General features: G+C 40.7%; 1 protein-coding gene across 4 annotated transcripts in view; it reads left to right on the top strand.

Moving 5' to 3' along the window:
• The window catches only part of XPO1 (exportin 1), a 36,142-nt gene that overhangs the window by 2,395 nt on the left and 7,702 nt on the right, over nt 1-26,045 (top strand). For 2 of the 4 annotated variants that reach the window (XM_081188439.1, XM_081188440.1), the window contains exons 2-15: nt 1,390-1,521; nt 4,775-4,876; nt 8,965-9,037; nt 19,458-19,519; nt 19,611-19,655; nt 19,749-19,930; nt 20,648-20,696; nt 20,780-20,899; nt 21,367-21,495; nt 21,883-22,041; nt 22,551-22,748; nt 23,249-23,387; nt 24,227-24,408; nt 25,568-25,724. In XM_081188439.1, coding sequence (XP_081044565.1) covers nt 1,396-1,521; nt 4,775-4,876; nt 8,965-9,037; nt 19,458-19,519; nt 19,611-19,655; nt 19,749-19,930; nt 20,648-20,696; nt 20,780-20,899; nt 21,367-21,495; nt 21,883-22,041; nt 22,551-22,748; nt 23,249-23,387; nt 24,227-24,408; nt 25,568-25,724 — 1,723 coding nt within the window. In that variant the 5' untranslated portion in view covers nt 1,390-1,395. Of the gene's footprint in view, nt 1-758; nt 779-1,389; nt 1,522-4,774; nt 4,877-5,951; nt 6,016-8,964; nt 9,038-19,457; nt 19,520-19,610; nt 19,656-19,748; nt 19,931-20,647; nt 20,697-20,779; nt 20,900-21,366; nt 21,496-21,882; nt 22,042-22,550; nt 22,749-23,248; nt 23,388-24,226; nt 24,409-25,567; nt 25,725-26,045 lie in introns of those variants that run through there. The other 2 variants (XM_081188441.1, XM_081188442.1) reach the window with 2 other exon arrangements.

Below are 26,045 nucleotides of genomic sequence, written 5' to 3'. Positions count from 1 at the left end.
GTCTAGTCAGGAACAGTAGATGCAGCAATAAAGGGTGTGTGGCCAAGCATAGAAGAGGTGTGGTAATTTGATACTTGGAACTAGGGAACTTAAGGAAAGTACTACCAAATATGCGGGGTAGCCTTAGTTTTTGTTTTAAATAGTAATATTGTGAGAAATTGAACACTTAAATTGTTATGTAGTAAGTAGCAATAGCATTGTAGATGTAAACCATAACTGCTGTGCTTGTATCTAATTAAATATAGTGTGTTCTTCAGAAAAGAAATTTGTTTCTTTGCTTGTCACAGTTATGGTTATGATGGTTAATGCAGCCCAGACCAATGCAAATGTAATCCCAATGAGTTCAATGCACTTTTTTTCTAAGTGTGTGATGAGTAGCCTTAGTTTGCCATTTATTCCAGTTCACCAGGCTGTCTTCAGCAACAGTTGTTGTCCATTAACTATTTAGTTATGATTTTATTCTGCTCAACTGGTTAATGCTGATCTTGTGCTCTAAGTCCCACTGTCAAAACTTGTATATGTATTTCTGTAAGAATTTAATCCTTTAGGACACTTAGGCTGCTGTCCTTATTACAGTCATGTGGGAGTAAACCTTGATGCGGCTGACTTCTGAGTAGATATGTTTAGGGATGCACTGTGTTTTTGGTAAAGTTTCCTGAGTGTGATGTTAAGCTTTCTGAGTGGGACACCATATTAATGTTACTGTATAGCAGGATTAGCACCACTTTTTCAGCTGTGATCAAATTTTATGCATGCCTGCTGTCTACTTCTCTGGATGGTAGGTTGAGAAGACTGTTATGGGGTAATAGCAAATCCTGTTGCCTTTAACAGCTGTTCACTCAGTGATATGTTCTGGTAGACTTAGTTGTTCAACATAAATAATTTCATGTGTTAATGATCTTATTGGGTCAGTAAGTTAGCATTCTCCCCTGCCTCCCCCCCCTTTAAAAATCTGTCAGTGCTTTAGCATTTCTTGTTTCTTTTGACCATTTCTCTTACACTTTACATTATTAATTTATTGTGGCTCAGGGAGAACCGGAATCGGATGCCACTCTTTCACATTTTAAAGATGCACACATTTTTGTAAAATACTTCAGCATTTGATGTAATGAACACATATTGTGACTCATTAACTCCTGGTTTAAGCACTGGCATAATTTTATTTTGAAGTTAACCAGGCATAAGTTTATTTATGTGTAGTATTACAAAATTTAGTATGACAATTATGGTTGGCTTACACTGAAGAAAAAGTTCAACATTTGAATATGTTACCAGTAGTAAACGATGGGAGCTGAAGTGGTCTTAAAGGCATTTGGGAAGAACTTTGAATTTCTATTATATTAAACATAAGTAAATTCTGTAACTTGATTTATTTCTTTAAATTTGCAGTAATCTATGCCAGCAATTATGACAATGTTAGCAGACCATGCAGCACGGCAGCTGCTGGATTTCAACCAGAAATTGGATATAAATCTGTTGGATAATGTGGTGAACTGCCTGTATCATGGAGAAGGAGCCCAGGTACAGTATATGTTTGAGAACTAGAAACCTGCAGTTTATTATGTCTAAAGTATATCTGTAGAGGAAAAAATAGCTGGTTCTTTTGAAGATTTCTCATATGCTAGTAAAACTTGACTAGCAGTCAAGCTGCATCTGAAGAGAATAAGCCAGCAGGAATGCTACAGTTACGTTGAAAAATACCTTGGTGGCTTCTTGTCTTGTTTTTCATGCCAGTCACAGAAAGATGGAATGTGACTGAATTTACTATTGTTTGTTTCTTTAAATTTTTTAGAGATAAGTATTCTGGTCCAGTTTTCTGTCCCATTTATTCATAGGACTTTTAAGTGCAAGGCAGATTGCTGTCTCCTTTGCCTATAGTATGTCTGTGTCTCTTAAGTAGTTTAAATGTTTATTATGTGACCTCTTCCAAATTCTGTTCAGAATTATAAATTCTGTGTAATCTGCTTTTATACTTCTAAAGTGCTTAGAAGCATATTTTGACATCAAACTTAAAAAGAGCCACTGAAATCAGACTGGGCAGTCAGTCCAAGTCCTCTGATAGGGCAGTAAGCATCCCATTCTGCTGCCTAGACAGAAACTTGTCAGACCTTCTGTATATACCCTAATCTGCAGCCATAAACACACTGGTTTCTGCTTGAGGTACCCTTATTACCTTCATGTTGTTCCTCATCCCTCCATATCTCTGAACAGTTGCCTTCCCAGATGTTGGACTTCAATTCCCATAATTCCTAGTCAGCATAGCCAGCGGTCCAGGATGATGGGAGTTGTAGTACATCAATATCTGAAGGCTGGTCTAATCCAGGCATCCCCAAACTCTGCCCGCCAGCTGTTTGGGGACAAAAACTCCCATCATCTCTAGCTAACAGAACCAGTGGTCAGGGATGATGGGAATTGTAGTCCCAAAACATCTGGAAGGCCGAGTTGGGGGGTACCTGGTCTAATCCATTGCTTTTTCTCCACTACTCATGTTTGCCGCCTAAGTTGTTGGACTGAGCTGAATAGTCCAGCTGGACTAGTTTTTATGTAGTATGGCACACTTACAGGTCAGAATGATTTGGCCAGATACAAATTCCCCTCCTGGACTTGTGGCAGAGTTGCAGCATATTTAGTGGCATCAGTGAAGCAGAATTGCAGAAGAACATAAAAGGGGTTCTGTTTTAAATTGGCAAGCACTTAAAGCTTGAAGGCTCCACAATCTTTTGTTTGGGGAAGATGTGCACTATAGAAGCATTTCCCTGAATCAGTATTTGCTTTCCTCTCTAGTTAAGGCATTCACCATGGTGAGTGGGAAGGTATGAATTAAACACTAGAACTTCAGACCCTGAGTAGTTCTACCAGGCAACTGAAAGGTATACAATAGATTGGGATTCAGAGCACCAGGAACCTTTTTCTCTTAAGATGGTTCTTGGCAGCTGATTCTGAAGTTGATATTCAAGTTGGTGGTTTGCAATACCCCTTCACCCCACCCCAAATACACACACACTCTCAAGTTCCATGCCTTGCATCTTTGACAGCAGCTTGCTGTAGGGTGTCTTGCATAGTTGCATCATGCCTTGGAAAGTAGTGATCAGATTTCTAGAATTGAGTGTCTGTGTTCCAGTCTAATTTTAGGGTGTTTCTTACTTTCTAGTGGATCTCTGAACAAAAGTGTAGTGATTCGTGGAAAAGTTTGTGGTCCCAATTCAGATCATCCAGGGTACTAGTGGAAGCCATCTCAAGGACTCCTATTAGGAGAACTGGGTTTTCCCCAACCTCTTCTCTCCTGTCTGCCCCATATATCTCCCAAATCTGCTCTGGGGGTTAGGGAACCCCCCCCCCAAACAGTGTGGTTGGGGAGGAGAGCAGAGATGGTTCCAACTGTCAAGAAGTACCACTGTTTGCCTTTTCTACCTGTCATAGGTGTTATAAAGTTTATGTCTTGAAATTCAGATGATCTTAGTCCTACATTAGTTTGGAGTAAATTTTTGTGTGCTTGTTCTCTGTTAAATAAAAATGTACCATCAACGTTAGTTTTTATTTGCTATCAGTGGTTGAGAAACAACTATGAAACGTTTTTTCTTTTTGTATCTTAAAAGCTGTTTTGAAATGAGTAGAAATAAAGATTATACCTTGGACTTTCAAAAGCATATTTAGTAGTATTGGCAGATTCCTTACTGTAGATCAATATTCTATCCTAGCTAGAGAATTTTCGATAAAGACACACAATTGCCTAAAATTTCCCCACCATGAAAAGTGCATTTAATTACTTAACCAGTAATTCCCAAGCACTGTGCCAGGGTGTGCTAGTGTACTGTGAGAGCACAGTGATTGTCCCACGTGAAAGAAATGTAATCATTGAAGCCTCTTGTTCTCTCAAAGTACCATCTGCAGAGCAGGCTGCCTACTGTGTGCCCTATAAGATACACTGCTCTGGCCTTGCCACCTCCTGGTCAATCTCTGTTGGGGACAGGGCATTTGCTTTAAATATCTGTTTCAGATATGACTGGATTATCTAGACAATTCTGATGCAAAAAACCCAGTAACAGTACCTGTGTTCAGGGAAGGCTGCTGGTGATGTTTGCTTGAGTTGCTGCTTTGGGCATATCTCTTTTCATTTAAGAAGCACAGCCTGGTTAGTGGCCTGCAGAGAAATGTGGGTAGTGAAGTGATTTCTGGTACTGCAATGAATTATTATTATTATTATTATTATTATTATTATTATTATTATTATTTTATTACCCCTCCCATCTCACTGGGTTCCCTCAGCCACTCTGGGCGGCTTCCAACAAAATATAAAAATATGAGATATTAAACATAAACTTTCCTATACAGGGGTGTCTTCAGATGTCTTCTAAAAGTTGTGTACAGTCACACCTCGGGTTGAATATGCTTCGTGTTGAGTATGTTCGAGTTGCGCTCCGCGGCAACCCGGAAGTAACAGAGCACGTTAATTCTGGGTTTTGCTGCATGCGCAGATGCTCAAAATGACATCATGCGCAGAAGCGCCGTCGCTAGTTACGTTTGCTTCGGGATGCGAACGGGGCTCCGGAACGGATCCCATTCGCATCCTGAGGTACCACTGTAGTTTTTTTATCTCCTTGACATCTGATGGGAGGGTGTTCACAGGGTGGGTGCCATTGCTGAGAAGTGTGCATCTAATTTTTAAAGCCGAAAAAGTTTGCCTCAGCTATCCAAAATTTGGGAAGTAATGCTGTAAAACCATGTGCGATAAGCTGTTTTGAAAGCTGTTAACTCATTGTGTCCGCTTTTCTAGCAAAGGATGGCACAGGAGGTCTTGACTCACTTAAAGGAGCACCCTGATGCATGGACAAGAGTTGATACTATTTTGGAATTCTCTCAGAATATGAACACCAAAGTAAGTATAGGATATCCAATTGATCTTGACCTTTCTTCCACTCAGGCTTTGAGGAAGGTATCTCAATTTTTAGATTTAGCATTTGTTTAACTTTTTTATTGCTTCTTCAATCCTTTAGTCTGATCCATGAGGTTGTCAGTTACTTTTTCTTATAAAAGGCTTGAAAAATTATAAGTCACTTGGGAATTGTATAAAAACTCTTGTTGAATTATGAACAGATTTGAGTGTTATAAAATCTTATAGCCGTATCATGTCTTTAGATAATGTGTTTGGCTTTCATTTCTGTTAATGAGAGCCATGTGCACTTAACTGGGGGCAAAATACATCCCTCAATATTTTTTTGAAAGACTGGTATTGTCCTGCGCAGTTTAAAGCAGGCTAGGCACCCCAGACACTTCAGTTGAATACAATCTGTAGTTGCTTGCAGTACAGTTAATCAAACCATACCATCAGGATAGTCTGGCTAAAGTAGACATTCTTCAGCCTACTGCAATTGTTTTTGCTTAAGAAACTTTAAAGGTTTAAATATGAGTTGCCAAACATGTGAAAGTGGTTGTCATATAGTTGGAGAAACTTGTGCATGGCCACATTCATTGAACACACAAAATTTGCCATAACTTATGTTGAGATAGAAAACAGCCATGCTGATTAGTTCCTTCAGAATTCGGATGGCACTTAGGAAAGTCTTAACTTTTTTGGGAAGAAAAAGGCTTTGTAAATTTTAGGGCAAAGTTAAGAACTTCCTCAAAGTACTAAATTTAAGTAACCATGTTTGCCTGTTTGCTTGCCTGGTAAACTTTGCTTTTTATACTCACAGACATTACTAATGTTAAAGTTGATTTTATCAACAGTATTTTTTAAAACTCAAATTTGTCTTGTGAAAAATGAGATGATTAGAGGAACAGAAAGAAAGCAACAGGTAAAGAATTCTTCAATTTACATAAATTGCAAATGATTTGGTGCTAAATTTATGCACTATGACATTTGGCTTTTATGCAGTCATTTTTTTTCTTAAAGCTGTTAACACTACCTGATATTAATCATAATGTTCCATTATGTTGATTGCTTGTAATAGGAAGAAAAGGGGTGTCTTCCTGTGCAACTGACACAGCTAGGCTTTGACGGCAGGCCTCCACAAGGTCTACCCTTTTGATTCCCTTTAACTGAATTCTGTTCATCAATTGCTTTTTTTCCTTGTTTTGGTTTCTTGGGTGGTGGGGTGGGTATGGGTTTTGTACATAGAATAAGTGTCCCATTAAAAATTTCTGCCACAGGGATCATTGTATTAAAATATTTTCCTTAATCTGTAATTTCTGTCCCATCTTTTGCCTACATAAATAAAATTTTGAGGCTTAAAATATAACAAAAATGGGAGGGGAAAAACTATATAAAACCTTGGATTGTTTTGTACGCATATTTTTGTAGTTAGTCCTGACAACTTCTTTTTGCAAGATATTTGCTACAGGAATGTAACATCTATTAATTTTGGAGAGAGAAATAGCTGTAATATATGTTGGCTGCTGTCATAACAATAAGAACAGAAAACAAACTGGTCATAATGCAACTTGATTATTTTCCCTCCCTACTATACTAGGTCTGCATTGCATGTTATATGCACACATGTGTTGGTGCATGTGCATGCATGCTACTCATGGAAGAGAGATGTCTCATGTTACATGGAAGCATAGAAAAAAAGATGCAAGAGTCACTGCATCTATCACTTTTTACATGTAGCCTGTAAATTAGTTCTTAGTGTGTTTGTGTGGTTACCAGTAGTTTGCTAGGGGAGGAATTAAGTGTATGGGCGTTGCATGAATAAGGTTCTAGGTCAGTCTCTGGTATCTCCAGCTAACAGGATCCTGGAAAGACCCTTTGCTTGGGTCCTGTGAGAGCCATTGCCAGCCACTAGACCATACTGGGTTGGGCTGGTTTAGGTTTGATTTGGTAAAATACGTTGTATATTCATTGTGATTATTCTTAAATCTCATTGCTTTGTTAGTAAAGTGGGAATAGAATCAGAAGATGCTTCATCGTGAAGATGAGACAGGGAAAATTACAGTTGAAACTGTTGGTGAATGTGTTGACAGACTAGCCAAAATTTCACATGCTCATAATCTTATGTCATCTCATCTCTTCTACCAAATAGCCTTCTAAACCAGGCAGAATGGAGGAATGTATACCTGCCATTCATTGTCTCTAGGGCTTGCCGCAGGGTGGGAATGTGGTAGTTCTGAACTATAGTAACACCCTTTCTGGCCTTCCATTTGACATACCTACTTGGTGGCATTTAGAAACTCATTTGTTGGCAGGTTTAGGGATTTCAGGATCATTTGCTTCACTGATGGGCATCCTCTATATGTTAAAGATAGATACTTTGAGCAAGATTAGTCCCAGAGAGAATTGGGATGCGCATTAGGCAAGGGGGATATTTGCACAGGTTGTGTATCACTGAGCAACTTTAAAGGGAGTTATTACAGGTGAAATCCTGCCCATAGGGAGTCACCCCATTGCGCAGATGTGGTGCATACACTGCAGTGACTGCTGATGAACAGCTTGGGAACCTATTCAGAGCTGCTTCATGAATGCCATCACTGTTCAGTAGAAATGTTTGTTCACTTGAGATTTAGGCCACAATACAAAGAAGTTATGTGCATCGGTGGGTGGGGGGGAGAAGAGAACCTCAAGCATTGCCAAAGCTTTGCTTGCTGCTTCTCTGGCACCAGTTCCTACTGCTGAGGAGGCAACCTGCAATTCAGTTTTACAAACTTAGCTCTGTACTTCAGCAGTGCGACCTGCTGAAGAAACAACAAGCTAATATTCAGCTGCAGATGTTCTTTCCCACCTTTTGCATATAACTTCCTTGACTTGCATCTTCAGATTGAAATGTTTCACTGGCTTCTACAATGGAAGATCATTAACTAGGCTAGAAATATCACAGATACATAACTAAATTTACTCCTTTTATGAAGATGTGGAGTTCTAAAATATATGAACTACTAATACCTTAGAAGAGAGTGGGAAGTTAAAATGTAAACAACCATCAACCAACTGGAGAGTACAATGTAGTTTGGGACAGTCTACATTGTGCTACTTATTTAAAATGAGGCTTACATGATCCCTTTGGCTGAAATTCTAATTACCCTACTTTGTATAGACACTAACAGACTTGAAGAACTTTTATTCTCAGCCAAATCTTCACCAGCCATCAACATTAAAACATAGATTTGCCTTTCAGGTATTGCCTCCTGTCTCCTCAGTGTTGGTTTCTGATTAAAGGGAAAGCGGCATCTCTTTGACCCCTTTTCCTCCTCTTCTCTGTTGTTGCTTTTAATGATGACCTTAGTCTGATACAACTTATCATAGAGGTCTATTGGACATATTTACGTTGAGATAAATGGAATAAAATGGGCTGAAGAGCTTTTCTCATTTCCTATAAATGTATCCATTTGAACCATGCCTTTGGGAGGCTTATCTGGGTGGTAAAACAACTTTAGAAGTGTATCTAGAAATGGTGAACTTTTGACTGAGCACAAAAGTTAAACAGTAGATATAGCTGCTACAGGGGAGAGACTACTGTATCTTTTTTAAAAAAAACAACAACAACCTATGAGCTGTCTTGCTGTTCCTTAAGTACACACCAGTGAAGTGCAGAAAATACATCCTTCAGAAAGTGTTAGTAGATATACTATGTTAAGCCCTGGTCTTAACAGCTCAAGTGCCAGGAAGCCCATGCTCATCCAAGTTGCTAAACTTGGTTGTGTGCTTGAACTTGTGAGCAGTCATTTAGGCTATTCATTTTTATGTGGCTGCCATTTTTCCCCTTACACATAAGTCATTTGGCTTTGCAAAACATTTTTTTTGTTTCCCTTTCTAATGTAACCATGATCAAAAGCAGCAGGACTTTAGAATATAAGAGGGTATAATAAGGAAAATGCATGGGAAAAGCTCAATAAATGGGTGAATAGACTTGTTTTTAACAGAATTAATCTTAGATGTTAAGTGTGAATGATGTCAGCTTGAATGAGAATCCTGAAAGCTATTGTTAAATCATCCAACATACTCACATGTTTCACTTCTCCAATTTTCAGTATTATGGCCTGCAGATCTTGGAAAACGTGATAAAAACAAGATGGAAGATTCTTCCAAGAACCCAGTGTGAAGGTAGATATGAGTGACTTCTTTGTCCAGTTTAGACTCACTGATGCTCGTATGGTATGTTTTTGGACATTGCACTGGGGTAGTGCCTGATAGATCAGGTATTGGACCTTGTGTCATTGTGTGATAATGAAGTCATGTAGATTTTTTTAAAATACTTTGGGATGAATGGAGACACAAATTTTAACATGTTCTGGTTTCCAAGCTTGGCCACTGATTAAACTTCAAATGATTGTCCTCATGCAATATAACTACCCTCCTCTCACTTTCCCCCTCCCCCTCCATTTTTTAGATGCTTATTTCACTGGCAAACAAGCTCCTTATCCACACTTAAAACAGCTGTGTTTGGCCAGTGAATTATAATGCATAGCTGGTTGATTTCTCCCCAATCCTGGCACTGCTGTTTTGAGCAAACAGCATTGTTTTCACAAAAGCAGAGTACGTTTAGACAGCTGTTTCATACTGGCAAGGGAATTTCCAATGCTTGACAAATATACTGATGTATAAAAACCTTGATAAAAAGGAGTTACATGTTTTGACAACACAGAGATCCAAGCTAAGGGCCACGTCTGAGCCATGCATAGCTGCTTCCAGATGGAACACATTTTGTTGGGCTAGTAATTCCTCCTTCAGATACAAGGAAGAATGGAACTATTGGAGAATTAAATTGCCTTGTGAAGGATGGGGAGGGTGCACTCTTGTAAGAGTGCTGATGGAGTTTGTATTTGCTGGAATGATTCTAGAGGGTCTGTATTTGCAGGTTGTAGGAATGAGAGGTGGCGCTAAATGGAACTGATTGCAGTTCCATTCCAAGAACTGCTTGTCTAGTGCTAAGCATAGTTAGCAATCTTGCACACTGTCAACTTTTGGCACTTGGTCTGGATGCTTGCTTTAATTGAAGCTGGGACTGGCAGAAGTGGCAACATCAAAGTATGTGATACTCTGGAAAGCTGGTGTATGAGCTGTCAGGGTGAGCATCGATTTATGTGATGTCATGATTCATAATAGCTGAGCTTCAGCTGTACATTAAGCAGACCAGAGTAGAGTCAATGTGTAGAATAGGGCTCAAAAAGGTGGTTGCTGCAAATTGGAGTGCATTACTTGAAATTTTGGTGTGGCTTTTTAACCTGGTTTTAAAACCAGTAAATGACATATATGTTTTAAATGTCTTTCAGTATTGGATGAATATTACATCACAGTATCTCTTTTGTTTCTTCTTGAGCTGAGATAGGAATTAAATGGAAGTAGTCCCCCTGCAGCTGCTGCTTTGGCTGATGGATGGAGCTTGGTTGGTTAAACCATCTTCCAGCCTGTTACGGAAGACTCCCCTATGCTCTGGAGCTGATATTTGGGGGGGATGTTGACACTGCAGAAGGAAGGGGTACTTTGCAGATATTTGCCTTGCAGCTTCTTCCATTAGCAAACACATTCACTTGATCCCCAGCCTTTTCTTTAGTGCTAACGTACCAACTGGATTATGCCCACAGCTTTTGCATACAGAAAGCACTATACATAATAGAAAAGTCTCAATAAAAGAGATCACTAATACTCCAAATTCATGAGTAAGAATTGTGTCTTTAAAAATTACTTGCCAAAACCTACCTAGCAAGTCCATTTTTAGGCTAGTTTCTGAATCCAGTACCAAGAATTTTACTATTTACTATACCACTCATTCAACTGATGTATTGGTACTGATAGATTTGGTGCTGTTTTATTGCATTTGTTCTTTTGATTAATGTATGGTATTTGTGTTTTTCTGATTTTATGTTATGCTTTAAAGAAAATTGTAATTTGCATTGGGGAAGGGTGTACAGACAACTCCCCATTTATGCGGGGGTTACATTCTGATGCACCACACGTTTCTGCAGGACGTGTGTAAGCCCCCATCCCCTTGTGGTGGTGAAAACAGAGCATGTGTCAGCGCTTGCACACATGCCGATTGTATGCAAATGGAGAGGTACTTCTAAGAGTTCAGTGTACTGTCATTAAGAGTTTTAGGGTCTAAATTCCCAAGTCAGGCCTTGGGCCAGCCCCCAACACAGTCTAACCTGCTTCACAGGATTGTTGTGAAAATACTGTGGAGAGGGGGAGAACCTCTATACCTCCCAAAGTTGTTTGGGGGAGGAGATGGGATATAAATGTAAAAATAAATAAGGCTGGATTGTGAAAGATCAGGAATTGATGAACATGAGAGTTGAGTCTTAGGCCCGCAAGCAAACAATGGGGCCTAGAAACTAAGCACATGCTTAGTCTTACTATGCACTCTTGACTTCTAGACAGGTGTTTCCAACTCGGTTATTATTACTGTTATTTATTAAACATATATGCCACCCTTCATCCGAAGATCACTGGGTAGTTTACAACATAAAAATACAAAATGAAAACACAAAATATGTAACTTAATAACTAAAAAGCTTCTTTAAAAATAAAGCAGAATTGTGAACTCAACCAACCAGAGACTCATACCTCCTTCCCAAAGTCTGATGCCTCACTTACCTTCCCTGCTTTGAGAATGTGCCCCCTGGCTCAACACCCAGTGCTTGCACAGCCCTAAATTCGCCACTGTACCTTGGCAATGTCCAAGAATACAGAATGTCATAAAATCTGCTAAAAAGCTTTTGTGGCTAGAGTCTACTGGATATCATGAAGTAGGCTATATAGACTAGGGGTCGGCAAACTACAGTCTCTGGGCCTGATCAGGCCCGGCTGGGTCCTAGATCCAGCCTGCCTGGCCATTTAAGAACCCGCCGCAAAGCCGAGACTGCCGGCGATGGCGATGGGAGGAAGAGGCCGAGCTGCTCTGGCATCAAACGCCGTGCCTGGTTTACTTCAGCGGAAACTCCATCTGGGCAGTCAAGCTGGCTTCCTATGACAATAACGCTGCTGCCACCATGCAGCCCTGCGCCATGACGGGCAGCTCCAACAAGAAGAAAAGGTGTAGGTCTGGGTGGCACCACTCACCGCCTCCACACGCCCCACCACTCTTTGTTTCGGGTAGAGGGCCGGGCCACCTTTGCTTGCTTACTTACCCCGATATCATTAATATTATTAGTATTGTATTATGCCCCCGGAAGCTGAGCGTGCAGAGTTAGATGGTGGAAGGGGAAAAATCCTCTTCTCTCTCTTTCTCTCTTCTTTCCCACCAGCCTTTCGCCTCTTATTCTCCCTCCAAGTCAGGCCATTGGGAAAATAGTAGTAGTAGTAATAATAATCTTCCTCCCATCGCTGCCGCTGCCCTGGTGCTCCTGTGGACCAGAGAGCGGAGCAGACAAGCTCACTCTGCTTACCCGCTTGACAAGAAGCGGTGGCAGTGACAGCTCTTTCTCTTGGCGAGGAGGAAGCCCGTTTCACACCACCACTGCCAGCCCTTCGGCAAATGAGGCAGGCGGCAAACCGAGAAAGCTGCTGGGGTGGGTGGGCAGGAAGACTACTCGCCCCCCTCACCCCTTCTTCCAGCTCCCCCCACTGATGCCACTTCTCCGGAGCCGCCATCCCTCCTTCGCCTCAGCCGTTCTCATCCAACATTCAACATTCATCCAACTTGCCAACATTTTCTCTGTGGGGCGATTGTGGGTCTCTCTGTGTGTGGTTTGGGGGGTGGCGGGAGGATGAGCAGCGTGGTGGTGTGTGAGCTTGTCTGTTGAGCCTTCCCCACCCCACTTTAATGCACACTATTTTATTTTATTTTATTATGCCTGCCCTTCCCCTACCGCATTATTCCTAGTGTGCATAGGAATTCGTTCATTCCCCCCCCCCAAAAAAAATAGTCTGGCCCCCCTCAAAGTCTGAGGGACAGTGGACCGGCCCCCTGCTGAAAAAGTTTGCTGGCCCCTGATATAGACCATCTGAGCTTATATATGTCTTGTAGGTGCCCCAATACTCTTGCCCCTTGTTGTTTTTGCAGTGACCACCAGTTCAGAAATTATTAAAATCTGCTAGAATCACTTCCTAGACTATCTCCTTATGTATGTACCCTCCATATTTCTGTCATGCTATCTAGGAAAGTTCTTCCTGAAAAAGCACTCACTGTTCCAGGCTTACTATAATCTGCTGTTAACACTTGCATTACCTCAACACTGTTGGTGTAAAAGTAGATTCCCCCCATGACCACCCCTTTAGATCAAATGGAATCATATATGGGCTAGGCAGATCTTAAGCAAAATTATTTTAATGGGCTGGATGCCTTCATCCAGTTGCTGCCTCGGTCTGCTTTGAGTGAAAGGACAGGATATAAATGTAATAATAAATAAATAAAATTTTAATAATTATGAGAGCATTAAATTCCTGATAAGACCTGGATTTTTCCCCATTACTACTGCCCATCTCTTCCCAGAAGTGCCATAATGTCAGAAAGTGCTACTTCAAGATTTTATTGCAATTGGTAAGATCATTGGTCAGAATCATCAGATATGTATGTATTGGAGGCTCTACATTTGTACTACACAACTGCCAAATTTGGTACAGGTCACTCACATTTTATGCAGGGGTTATGTTCTGGAGATGGCACATATGCATAAAAACATGTATACTCAAGCCACCCCTTGTAAGCACCCACTTGCAAGTATTCTGACATCCCGGAACTGGCACAGTGTGTAAACAGTACACACATACAGCAGAGAGCTTTTAAGCTCTCAGACTTGCTTACCGGGCCCTGGGAGTGTCACAAAATCTTGCAGGGCTGTCCGAGATCTTGCAAGAAGCCTCCCAAAGCCTGGTGAGCAAGTTTTAAGAGTGTAAAATCTCCTTCCGTGCTGGGAAACCCTATGCAAAAGAGCTTTTAAGCTCTCCGCCTCCCATACATTTAATTTGTGTGATTTCAACCAACCAGCCGTCAGTTGTGGAAATATGAAGTTGCACAAGTTAAATGTGCATAAGTTGCAAGTTACCTTATACTAGGCACATAATCCATCATTCTGAGGTTACGGTACTTCATTTCACTGAAAAGTGTGCCCTGAAGACACCAGGGAGGCATGATGACAAAAGGGAAGAGATGGATATGACAGCAATCTGATGTTGTTAAATTGATAAAGATTAATAGCATATCCAGTGGTGGTAATTGTTCACAGAAGGCTCTTTTGATCCAGCAGAGGTTTCCACGAGGACAATGTCCACCAATTCACCCTCTGCCACCCTCCACACTGTTCCTGAGGGTCTCTCAGCTCTGGGCTCTGGAGCAGATTAGAGGGGCTACAGTGCAAAGGGAGAACTGATGGAAATTGTCTTCCCTTTACCCTTATATTGACTGAAGCCACCACTGGATCAAAGAACCAGGACAGAATTGGCTACAATAAAGAAATGGGGGTAGGGTAGTGGCTGAACATAGTTTCACGCAGGCAAGGCAGACCAGTGGAGTGTGCTGCAGCACATTTCTTTTTTTTGAATTACAATTGGAGACAAGCTCCATTCTTGCACTCAGAAGTTTACTTGGACAATCTTCAAGAGGAAATAAAATCCTCCACGCTGCTTTTCTGTATGAATTCGTGTTCTGCGCATGCCACCCCTTAAGGACAGGGTTTTCAAAATTTTTGTCTGCATCTGGAGTGATTGAATCATTCAGTCACATTCATATATGATCTAGAGATGCAGACAGAATTACCCACCCCCAGTGGAGGATGATTGGAGACATGGCTAGAACGTGAATCATTTGGACACAGCAGGGAACCATCTATGTGGGTACTTAGGTTTCACAGGAGCCTTTTAATTAACAGCAATGTGCAGGTTGGGTGTTAACATCTCCATAGGTTATATACACTGGACGCTCGGGTTGCGAACGTGATCTGCAGGGGGCACATTCGCAACCTGTAGCGCTGCGCACGCGCGCGTTGCAATTTGGCACTTCTGCGCATGCGCAGTTTAGCGGTTCTGCACATGTGCGAGCGCCAAAACCCGGAAGTAACCCATTCCAATACTTCCGGGTTTCGGCGCATCCGTAACCTAAAAACACGCAACCTGAAGCGTCTGTAACCCGAGGTATGACTGTAATTCAGGTTTGTAGTACACAGCACACAAACCCTTGTTTTATGAAAACTGTTTATGAATGCACAACATTTATTTTGAATCCAGTGCCATAAGCACATTGGTCGTCCTTAGCACAATACATTCTAATGGCCTTTTGTTACATAGCTTGCAAAGGAGCTTATCCCCCTGCGTTGCTCAAGCAGCAACATACCTAATTGCGAGGCAGCAACTATGCTTCTTATAACTATTCTAATGGCAGCTGAAGTCCAGCTTTCATACCTGAAATCTCTAGTTCTTTATTACTGCAGCCTCCCTATAAACATGAATGGTAGTTTGACAAGTGTGCAGTCATGCTGATGTTTATGTGAAATGTGGCAGAATCTAAAAAATGGCACAGGATCCTGCAAACATGCTTTTATTCTTTAAATACCTAGTTTCTGGTTCTCATGGTTATGGATATATGCTTAAATGCAGACATGCTGTGGCAGTTAACAGTTGCCATTGCATATGGTGCAAGCAGTGTTAGAAATTCAGATATATCAGCTGTTTGCCAAAATTTGCCTTAAACCTAGGTTAGAAGCTGTGCTTTCTTCTCTTCTAGGAGTTTTAAGTTATGAGCTACATATGTAAGCTTTCCTGCTCTGTCTTTTGCTGAATGAATAAGTTCATAAGTACAGAAGTTTTGTTGCAGCTGTCGTTGGTGGCATATTTAAAATGTCCGCATCCATTCTGCTAAGCTTTGAACCAAAGCATTTTCCCTTCCACCAATCCACTGCATCCACTTTTTCAAGCGATTTCAATACATATGACTTGCTAAAAAAACTTCCTTAGCACAATATGTTGCCAGCTCTGCCAAAATATCTTGTGCATCATTTGGTGCACTTGCTGATATTTTGAGATCACTGAACTTGGTATCTTGAATTTGTTCATCTCTTTATAAATGAACGCCATTATACTTGGGATCAAGGATATTTGCAGCAAAGTGAATTATGCTGTTACACATAATTCTATATGCCTAGGTACTTTAAGTGTATAAAGCATTAAAGCTACTTTCTGTAAAAAAATAAATAATAAAAATCGCACTGTATGGCCAAGGGTATAGAATTACTAAGAATAAGGTCACACCAAAATAGAAAAAAGGCTTTTACATATAGTTGAAATACATATGAATTCAAATGTTTATCAAATTTAAATGAATAGCTTTTTAAAAACAAAAAAAATTCTGTAGCTCACATTTCAGAACTGCCAATGGTGAATGACATAATGCCCAGCAATGGAACAGGATAAAAAAATCATTATTCATTAGTTACCCTGGCAATATCACAGCTTGTCTTACTATTTACTAGATTTTTTAAATGTGGGTTGTAAAACTGGTTATTACATCAGAATTAACAGTTTGTGGAGAATATTCTCACCTCACATCACTAGTCGCCATATTACTCAACCATACAACTCTTGGTTGCAATTAAGCCATGCCAAGTTGCAAAATGCACCTGGCGCCTGAGGGTATTTCATACACTGGGTGCATGGTGTCAGTGCAAGTCTCTTACCACTTATTTGTTTCTGCATTGGAATGCTTGTCCCCCTGCCCACCAATCAAAACCAATTGCAGGTCTTTGTCCACTCCATGTTTTCCTCTTACCAACATCAAAAGGAGACAGTAGATGAATTACTGGTTTGATACCGCAGAGTTTATAGTGAAGTAAGATTAGTTCAAGTGTGGTATTTGTTGTATTTTGCTTGTAGTCCTTTACTTAATGCCAAGATAGATTGTTAATTTTAAATCGGGCAACAACAGTATGTATTACCTTTGATTTTAAATCAAAATAAACTATCCTCATCAAATAACCTTTTCAGGTTAGGTTTGAAAAATGCAGAACAGAGAAATTCAAAAGGAAAGTGGGGGCTGTGAAACATGTTCCCATTACAGAGGGCATGATAAAAGAGCTAACTGCATTGCGCTAGCCTTCACAGTGAATATGGGTAGTATCCAAGGTCCCCCAGCCCTCTGAAGCATATTTTGAGAGTGCATAAAGGCCTGGAGAGAATTGTAGGGGGGGGGATTTTGTTGCACTAGCAGACATTTATTGCATGAGCGAAATGGCAGCAGTGGATACAAGTGAGTGCAAAAGAAGAGCAAAATATTTTGGATTGTATGCTGGAAGAAAGAAGCCATGACAGCTGTCACTCTGAAAATAAATACTATTAGTTATTTTAAGTGTGAATTTCTGCAAATTGAGGAAGGTTTTGCTCCATAGTGACAGTCTTTTGAGTAAGCCCCACCCTGTGAGGAAAGGATGGGCTTATTTAGACTTGCTTGTAATGCCAAGAATCAGAAGCAGTAGTTGGTAGTTGGAACAGCGAAGGACTGGAGAAAGCTTTGTATACAGCTTTCCCTTTCTAACAACTCTTGGCTTTTTTTCTTCATTCTTTGCAAATTTTAAATAACTTGTGTAAGATTCAGCGAAAAGAAGCACATAGTAGGGTTATGGCAGAAGGTGATCCCCATCCCCGCCTCTTCTGAAGGTCAGGGAAACCTGCTGAAAGGGAGATCCTCAAGGCTGTCTTGACTGCATGAAATGTCAAGTGTTGTGTGTATTGATCTGTTGCTTTTCGTGGTATAATATATTGCATTGCTGCCCGTTCGGAAGGCTCCACGGAGCCATCCTTGGGTACAGTTTTTAAAATAAATCTAAAAGCCTTGCTAAACTGCAATCCCATAATTCTTTATGGGAAACCATGATGGTTAAATTGGTGTCAAACTAATAAACTGAATAGTTTCCCCATCACCCCTTTCTCTCACTCCCTGAATGCAAGGTATATCAGAAGACGTTCAACCTGTATATCGGGGGGGGGGGCTTCTCCTCAGGTTTCCATGTACTACAGGCAGCTAATAGCCATGTTCTTTCGTCATAATATATGAAATAAAATCTGACCAGCCAGTATGAAAATTGTCTATTGCAAAAAAAATCCTCCTTGCTCTCAGCTCATGGGTTGATTTTCTCTATCGGGGCAGGATGACATGCTTGAGATACCCATTCCAAAATTAACTTGACAAATAAAGAATTTACTAGTCTAAAGTGTTTTCACTGGAACTGAAATTGATTTTATGAGAGCAGTTTGACCATAGTTTACCCAGTGAACTTTACATCTGTTTGTAAGCCAACAACAAGCCACAGTTCAAGTTGTGGCTTGTTCGCCATTAACTATAGTTAAGCCCAAGGGCAGGGTTCACACATAAAGCTAAGTGGTGGTTTAATAACCACTGTTTAATAAACCATGGCTTAGGATTGCATGAGAGAAGCAGGGCAGTATTCCTAGTGCAGGGGTCAGCAAGGCTTACCGGGCATGGGCCAGATCACTTCCGTGGAGATCCTCCGTGGGCCGGATCGGCACAGCACTATGCAGGAAATCTCATCTGCACATGTCCACAGCACCGGAAATCGCGTCTGCGCATGCCCAGATGCCGAAAATCACATCTGCGCAGAAGCAATTTTCGGCGCTGCAGGCATGCGCCCATGCGATTTTCGGCGTCTGGGTATGTGCAGACACTGTTTCCGGAGCCGCAGAAAAGAGTCCCCATGCTGTGCTACACCAGTTTAGCGCAGCACGCAGGGACTTGCCGAGAGAGCGGCTCGGTTTGGGGTGGCTCATGGGCCGGTTAAGCGACCCTTGTGGGTTGCTGACTTCTGTCCTGGTGTATAATATTGGCACCTTCTCCCCACCCCAATCCCTTTCCCTAATGGTCCCTAGCACAGAATTCACCTTTTTCACAGCTGCTGCACACTGGGTCAACATTTCATTGGGCCATCCGCCATGACCTCAAGAGCATTCTTCGTTAGTCGCTGTGAGTTTGGGCCCCTTCAGTATGTGTACATTTAGGATATTTGCGCCAATGTGTATCTCTTTACACTAAACTGCATTTGTCATTCTCTCAATTTGGATATGGCTTTTAAGAGTCCTATTGGGTTTCATCATCGTCATAAAAAAATTGAAGCAATTCACCATCCTGGCTACTTCGCTTAACCCTTAAGTCCACAAAATTTAGGAACTTAAGAAAAGGCATCAATCCTAATGCAGATGTTTGAGGGGCTTCATTCCTTCGTGCTCTAAAGTGGGATGATTGTTTAGTTATTCCTATTCCTGTTTTCTCTAATCAATTATCAGTCCATAGGATAATCTGTTCTCTTAGCCGATTACTGCTTAATGCAGGCATAGGCAAACTTGGCCCTCCAGGTGTTTTGGGACTACAAATCCCATCTTCCCTGACCACTTGTCCTGTTAGCTAGGGATGTAGTCCCAAAACCATCTGCAGGGCCGAGTTTGCCTATTCCTGGCTTAAATGTATTCAGGCAGCTTTACTCAGGGACACTGTATACTTGGGGCTTTTAATAATTCCTTGATATATCCTGTTTTATCAGTGATTTGTTGTTTGATAGTTTACAAACTTTAAAAAAATATTTTGTAGGTATCAAAAAATACGTTGTTGGCTTAATTATCAAGACTTCATCCGATCCATCATGTGTTGAAGTAAGTGAGATTTCTCTAGGGGACTGGAAAGTGGGCTTCTTTCTGATGAAGTGAAACCAGGCCCTAACTCTTTTTTCTTTGCTTCCTCTAGAAAGAGAAAGTATACATAGGGAAGCTAAACATGATTCTTGTTCAGGTAAGTTTCGTCTCTGACCTAAAAATACTAGTTATGAAGGTTTTATCAGAAGAAAACTAATCTTATACCACATGGGGTTCTCATGCTTTGCAGATACTAAAACAAGAATGGCCAAAACATTGGCCAACATTCATCAGTGACATAGTTGGGGCCAGCAGGACAAGTGAGAGCCTTTGTCAGAACAACATGGTGATCTTAAAACTGCTTAGTGAAGAGGTGTTTGACTTTTCCAGTGGACAAATAACTCAAGTAAAAGCCAAACACTTAAAGGACAGGCAAGTAGTGTCCCCCCCCCCCCATATACTGTACCTAAGTGTGCTGTTGCTCATCTGTTTTATCCACCAGCTTTCCTTGCAGATATTTGGAGGCAATATATTGCAACTGCCTCTTTCCCTAAACTCTAAACAGAGCTTATATGTCTCTAAGTTTGTGATGTAGAAATAAAACAATTTTGCAACTTGTGCTCTTAAAAGATAGACTTCAGAAGCAATACAGTAAGCCCACAACTTACATGGGGGTTACGTTCCGGGGATCGTGCCTAAAGCCAAAATTGTATATAGTCCAAAAACACATTGGGTTCAGTGGTGGGTGGGATTGCCAAAGTCTGTTTTCCCCTGGATATTTAACTATTTGCCAGGCGTGCAAGCTGAATATGCACAAGTTAAATGCATGTAAGTTCCAGGCTTACTGCACATATCTGCAGGTTCTTGCCTTTGCTTGAATTGGTACTTTATAATCTGCTGGTGTTTGCTTGGGCTATCCTGCAAAACCTCTAAAGTAGTAACAAAAGTCTTTGCAGTAGTATGACGTATTAAACATGGTAGAGGCATTTTATATTGCAACTTTTAATGTTGCATTTTAGTCTAATGTTTTTTTATTTGTTGGAAACCACCCAGAGTGGCTGGGGCAACCCATTCAGATTGGCAGAGTACAAATAATAAAATTGTTGTTGTTGTTGTTAGTTGCTGATTTTCCCCCTCTATTTCTTCTAGTATGTGCAATGAGTTCTCACAGATATTTCAGCTGTGTCAATTTGTGATGGTAAGCTTTATTGCAATATAATCTTTGTAAAATTGTCACATTATTATAAAGACAGATTTGCTTATATGTAGCTTTGTTAACAGGAAAACTCTCAAAATGCTCCCCTTGTTCATGCGACTTTGGAAACTTTGCTTCGATTCCTCAACTGGATTCCACTGGGCTATATTTTTGAGACCAAGCTGATCAGCACGCTAATATACAAAGTGAGTATTTCCTCTAAACTAAATAACCACGTGGTGGCACCGTGGTCTAAACTACAGAGCCTAGGACTTGCCAATCAGAAGGTCGGCGGTTTGAATCCCCGCAACGGGGTGAGCTCCCGTTGTTCGGTCCCAGCTCCTGCCCACCTAGCAGTTCGAAAGCACGTCAAAGTGCAAGTAGGTAAATAGGTACCGCTCCGGCGGGAAGGTAAACAGCGTTTCCGTGCGCTGCTCTGGTTCGCCAGAAGCAGCTTAGTCATGCTGGCCACATGACCTGGAAGCTGTCTGCGGACAAACCCCGGCTCCCTCGGCCTATAGAGTGAGATGAGCGCGCAACTCCAGAGTCGTCCACGACTGGACCCTAATGGTCAAGGGTACCTTTACCTTTTACCTAAATAACCACTAAATGGGGTGCTGATTGTAGCTAATAAGTGAGTACCTAACTTCTATGCATATTTTTTCTTTTACAGTTTTTAAATGTCCCTATGTTCCGAAATGTCTCCTTGAAGTGCCTCACAGAGATTGCTGGTGTCAGTGTAAGTCAGTATGAGGAACAGTTTGTCACACTCTTTACCTTGACGATGATGCAGCTGAAACAGGTAATTTTTCCTCCTCCTCCTCCCAAACTTATATTAGAGTGGGTGGCAGTTCTTACTCTGAAGCAGTTGGTTCCTCTCAAATTCTTCAACTGGATACCAAGATTTCCAGTGCAGGCAACAACTTGTTCATTGGAAGTAAATCTTATGGAATCCCAGTATTTCCCCCCCACCCCCCGTATGCAACATTCAAGGAGTTAATTAATCTTATCGGTGGATCATATGCCAAGTTGTGCAGAAACTTCCACGTGGGGTGAAACCCCATTGATCTCAGTGGAGCTATTTATAGCAGCAATCCAAAGTGAAGCGGGCCAAAGTGTGTGTAGTTGATGACACCATTGGCATTTACATGACTGCCAGATTATAATTTTGAGTTCTTATTGTTCTTAGATGCTTCCTTTGAACACCAATATTCGACTTGCGTACTCCAATGGAAAAGACGATGAGCAGAATTTCATCCAGAATCTCAGTTTGTTTCTCTGTACCTTTCTGAAAGAGCATGGTCAACTTATAGAAAAACGTTTAAATCTAAGGGAGACATTAATGGAAGTAAGTTTTCCCAGTTTGCTTGCTTCTTATTTGTGTGTGTTGTTGTTTTGGTGTCCTCTGTATCTCATCGTCTTTACTGAAAAGTAAGTTGGGTCAAGAACTGAGTAAAGCATGAGGGCAGACTTAACTTGGATTAGTAGACAGGGTAAATTTGTGTCTCAAATGTAAGCTCCTTTGTCAGCTGCACAGTTGGCCTGGTCCCAGTATTTGTGTTCGGGCTGTGCAGTTCTCAAAGGGAGTTCTCCAGCATTTCTAGTCTGGTAATTGTTTACCTTGTGAAATAGTAAGAGCTCTTCTCCTGCTGTCAGTACTTAGTGCTGACACAATGCCAGTTGCCCTTTTGTATTCATTCTAAGGATGTGAACTTGTGTTTTTTTGGGCTGAGAACTTAGTCAAAAGCATTTTTGAGATGCTCCACCAAAAACCGATCAGATCTTAAAGTTGCCGGTTTTTATATATGCTTAGCCCTTTCATATGTCAATTAAGTAATCACCATAAATTTGCTTTAGGCCCTTCATTACATGCTGCTGGTATCTGAAGTTGAAGAAACTGAAATCTTTAAGATTTGTCTGGAGTACTGGAATCACCTGGCTGCTGAACTATATAGAGAGAGCCCATTTTCAACATCTGCTTCGCCATTACTTTCGGGGACCCAGCATTTTGATGTTCCTCCCCGGAGACAACTTTATCTTCCTGTTCTGTCTAAGGTAATATGAATCTTCCAACTTGCTTATAATCTGTCATAGTTGGGCTTAATCATTCTTCTGAGTGTCTGGTGGCTTGATTTATTCAGAAGCAGTTCCAAAATCATTTCATAGGAGTTTACTGCTTCAGCTCGTAAAGTTTGGGCTTATTTCTCTGAATAATAATAATAATAATAATAATAATAATAATAATAATAATAATAATAATTTATTATTTATACCCCGCCCATCCAGCTGGGTTTCCCCTAGTATTGTGAAAAATATTAGGTGGGTTTTCATGGTTCATGGCACTTAAAATAAAAACAATATCAGTCCTTTATAAAGTCACAAGGTAGGAAGCCTGCTTGCTGCAGTCAGATGACATTAATTGGAATGTGTGCCTGCCTCATGGTGAGTGCACCTGTTGCTTGTTAAAAAAATAAGTGTAAAGATATTTAGAAATATTCTTGTACAAAAAAACTTATTTGTGTGTGTTTCTCTGTCTCTCCCCCCCCCCAATACAGGTGCGGTTGTTGATGGTTAGCCGCATGGCAAAACCAGAGGAAGTGCTTGTTGTAGAAAATGACCAGGGGGAAGTTGTCCGAGAATTCATGAAAGACACAGATTCTATCAATTTGTACAAAAACATGAGAGAAACACTAGGTAAGTTAAATAATAGTTGCCTGCAACTCCATGATCATCCCAGGGCCATAAATGTGTCTTGTGGCTCTTTGTAAACGATTTAATGCAGATTTGTTCTACATGCTTCTGTCAACTATGATTTTAATTTCAGGTACTGCCTGAAGTCCTTATTAGATAAAGTCTTTATGATATTAGCTCTGTCTTGGTGGTCATCCTGTGCTTGGAAAATTAGGTCACAAATGCCTACAGAAGCCTAGGAGACCAACTAGGGCCTATATTGCTTTTACAAAAATCTAGCTAATGCATGCTTAATATGCCTTACTTGGCAGAGAGCCCCATAACCTTAGGGGAACTGCAGGGCACCTTTTAGTTACCCTTACTACGTATAATAACATGGCTGTACAGTGGTACCTCGGGTTACAGACGCTTCAGGTTACAGACTCCGTTAACCCAGAAATAGTACCTCGGGTTAAGAACTTTGCTTCAGGATGAGAACAGAAATTGCGCTGCGGCGACACAGCAGCAGCAGAAGGCCTCATTAGCTAAAGTAGTACCTCAGGTTAAGAATGGACCCCCGAAACAAATTAAGTTCTTAACCAGAGGTACCACTGTATAGTGAAATATGTGAACACTGTATAGTGAAAAATGTGAACACTTACTTTAAACCTATACCCACTTACAGTATTGAATAATGTATAGTATTGTGATGTTTGGATGAACTGTGTGTGATTAATTAAATATACAAGCAGTACAACACTTTTATCTTTAAATATTAACTATATTTCTTAAGCGTAGATGTTACTCTGAAACCCTGAAAATATGTAATGCTCATTTTCATATATGACCATTTTTTTTTCTAGTTTACCTTACCCATTTGGATTACGCAGATACTGAGCGAATAATGACAGAGAAACTTCACAATCAAGTAAACGGTACCGAATGGTCATGGAAAAATCTAAACACTCTATGTTGGGCCATAGGCTCAATCAGTGGGGCAATGCATGAAGAAGATGAGAAGAGGTTTCTTGTAACAGTAATAAAGGTATTTATTAAGTTTCTACATTGTTCTTCATCTGAGGATCACAGGGCAGTTTACAATATGAAAACACAAAAATATGTAATATAGGAACAAACAAAAACACGACCCAGCCACCCCATCCCCACACAGTTTAAAAGGTCATCAATTAATTAGCCAAAGGCCTGGGAGAAAGAGAATGTTTTTGCCTGGCAACTATATGTAACAAATGTGCCATGTGAGCCTCACCGTGGAAAGTATTCCACAAATGGGTAGCTACTGCAAAAAAGACCCGTTCTCATATTACCACCCTCTGGACCTCTTGTGGAGGAGGCACATAGAGAAGGGCTTGAAATGATTATCTCGGTGTCCGGGTTGGTTCATATGTGGAGAGGTGGTCCTTGAGGTACTGTGGTCCTGAGCCATTTCGGGCTTTATAGGTCAAAACCGGCGGTTTGAATTGGGACTGGAAACTGATTGGCAGCCTGTGCATTTGGGCCAGGATAGGTGTAATGTGCTCAAATATGGCCGCTGAATTCTGCAGCAGTTGGAAGTTTCTAAACCTTCTTCAGAGTCAGCATCATGTATAGCATATAGCTGGATAGAGAAATGTTAGTAGCTCTTGGGGGGAAGCAAACCAGATTTTCCAGAAAGAGGTGCAACATAGTCTGTTTTAAAAAGCAGTATCTGAACAAAAGTTCTAGGGAATGCTAATCTTACCAGTGGCCAGAGTTAACTCCAGGGAAGGCGGGATTTCATAAAGGTAACACGCCGCTTCTGTTGCTGATGCAGCCTCAATTATTGTCTTGGAGTCAACACACTTAAATGTAGACATGCTAGTGGCAGTTCAAATAAAATAACTGAAGTTATTTTAAGACTTGCACAACACCTTTTGATGGAAGATCCTCAAGGCAACTTGCAATAGATTGTAATAATGCAAAAGAACCCCATCAAAACACACACACATCCCAGTAGCCCTTAGTGGGGGCCAGAGTGTGCTTCCCTTCTATTTGAGAAAAGGAGAAGCCTCTACGGTAATGCAGGCATTTATTGAAAAGAAAAATGAGGACTTTGTAGAGGTTCTGTAAAATATTCTGGATGCTGCAAACTGTGAATAGAAAAAATGCTTTCAAATTTAACTTCTAACAGTGCAACTCCATAATTCTTTCTTTCTTTCTTTTTGTAGGACCTTCTGGGACTTTGCGAGCAAAAGCGAGGGAAGGATAATAAAGCTATTATTGCATCCAATATAATGTATATAGTAGGGCAATATCCAAGGTTTCTGAGAGCCCACTGGAAATTTCTGAAGACTGTTGTTAACAAGCTGTTTGAATTTATGCATGGTAATTTATCTGGAATTCTCACTTTGTTTTCACAGTAACAAATATTTCTTGCAATCTAAATTTTGAAATAGTTAACTGCTTTTGATCCTAGACTACCTTAACATTATAGGACTTTGAGAAGCAGGAATGCGTTCATTTGACTCAAGACTCTGAGTAGCATCTCTGTTCCAATTTCATTTCCTTAAGCCCCAGTAGAAGACACCAAAATATTACTTAAATTTAGGAAAGAGAAATAGGCCAACTTTTGCAAGATTTCTGTGGAAAGATGAAACCTGAGAAACAGCAGCACATTGTATACAGTAATTTTTTTGTATCCACAAC

Source organism: Podarcis bocagei, assembly GCF_964188305.1.
Source record: "Podarcis bocagei genome assembly, chromosome: 3".
Lineage (NCBI taxonomy): Eukaryota > Metazoa > Chordata > Lepidosauria > Squamata > Lacertidae > Podarcis > Podarcis bocagei.
Note: the sequence above shows the minus strand (reverse complement) of the source record. Positions and strands in the feature narration are given on the sequence as shown.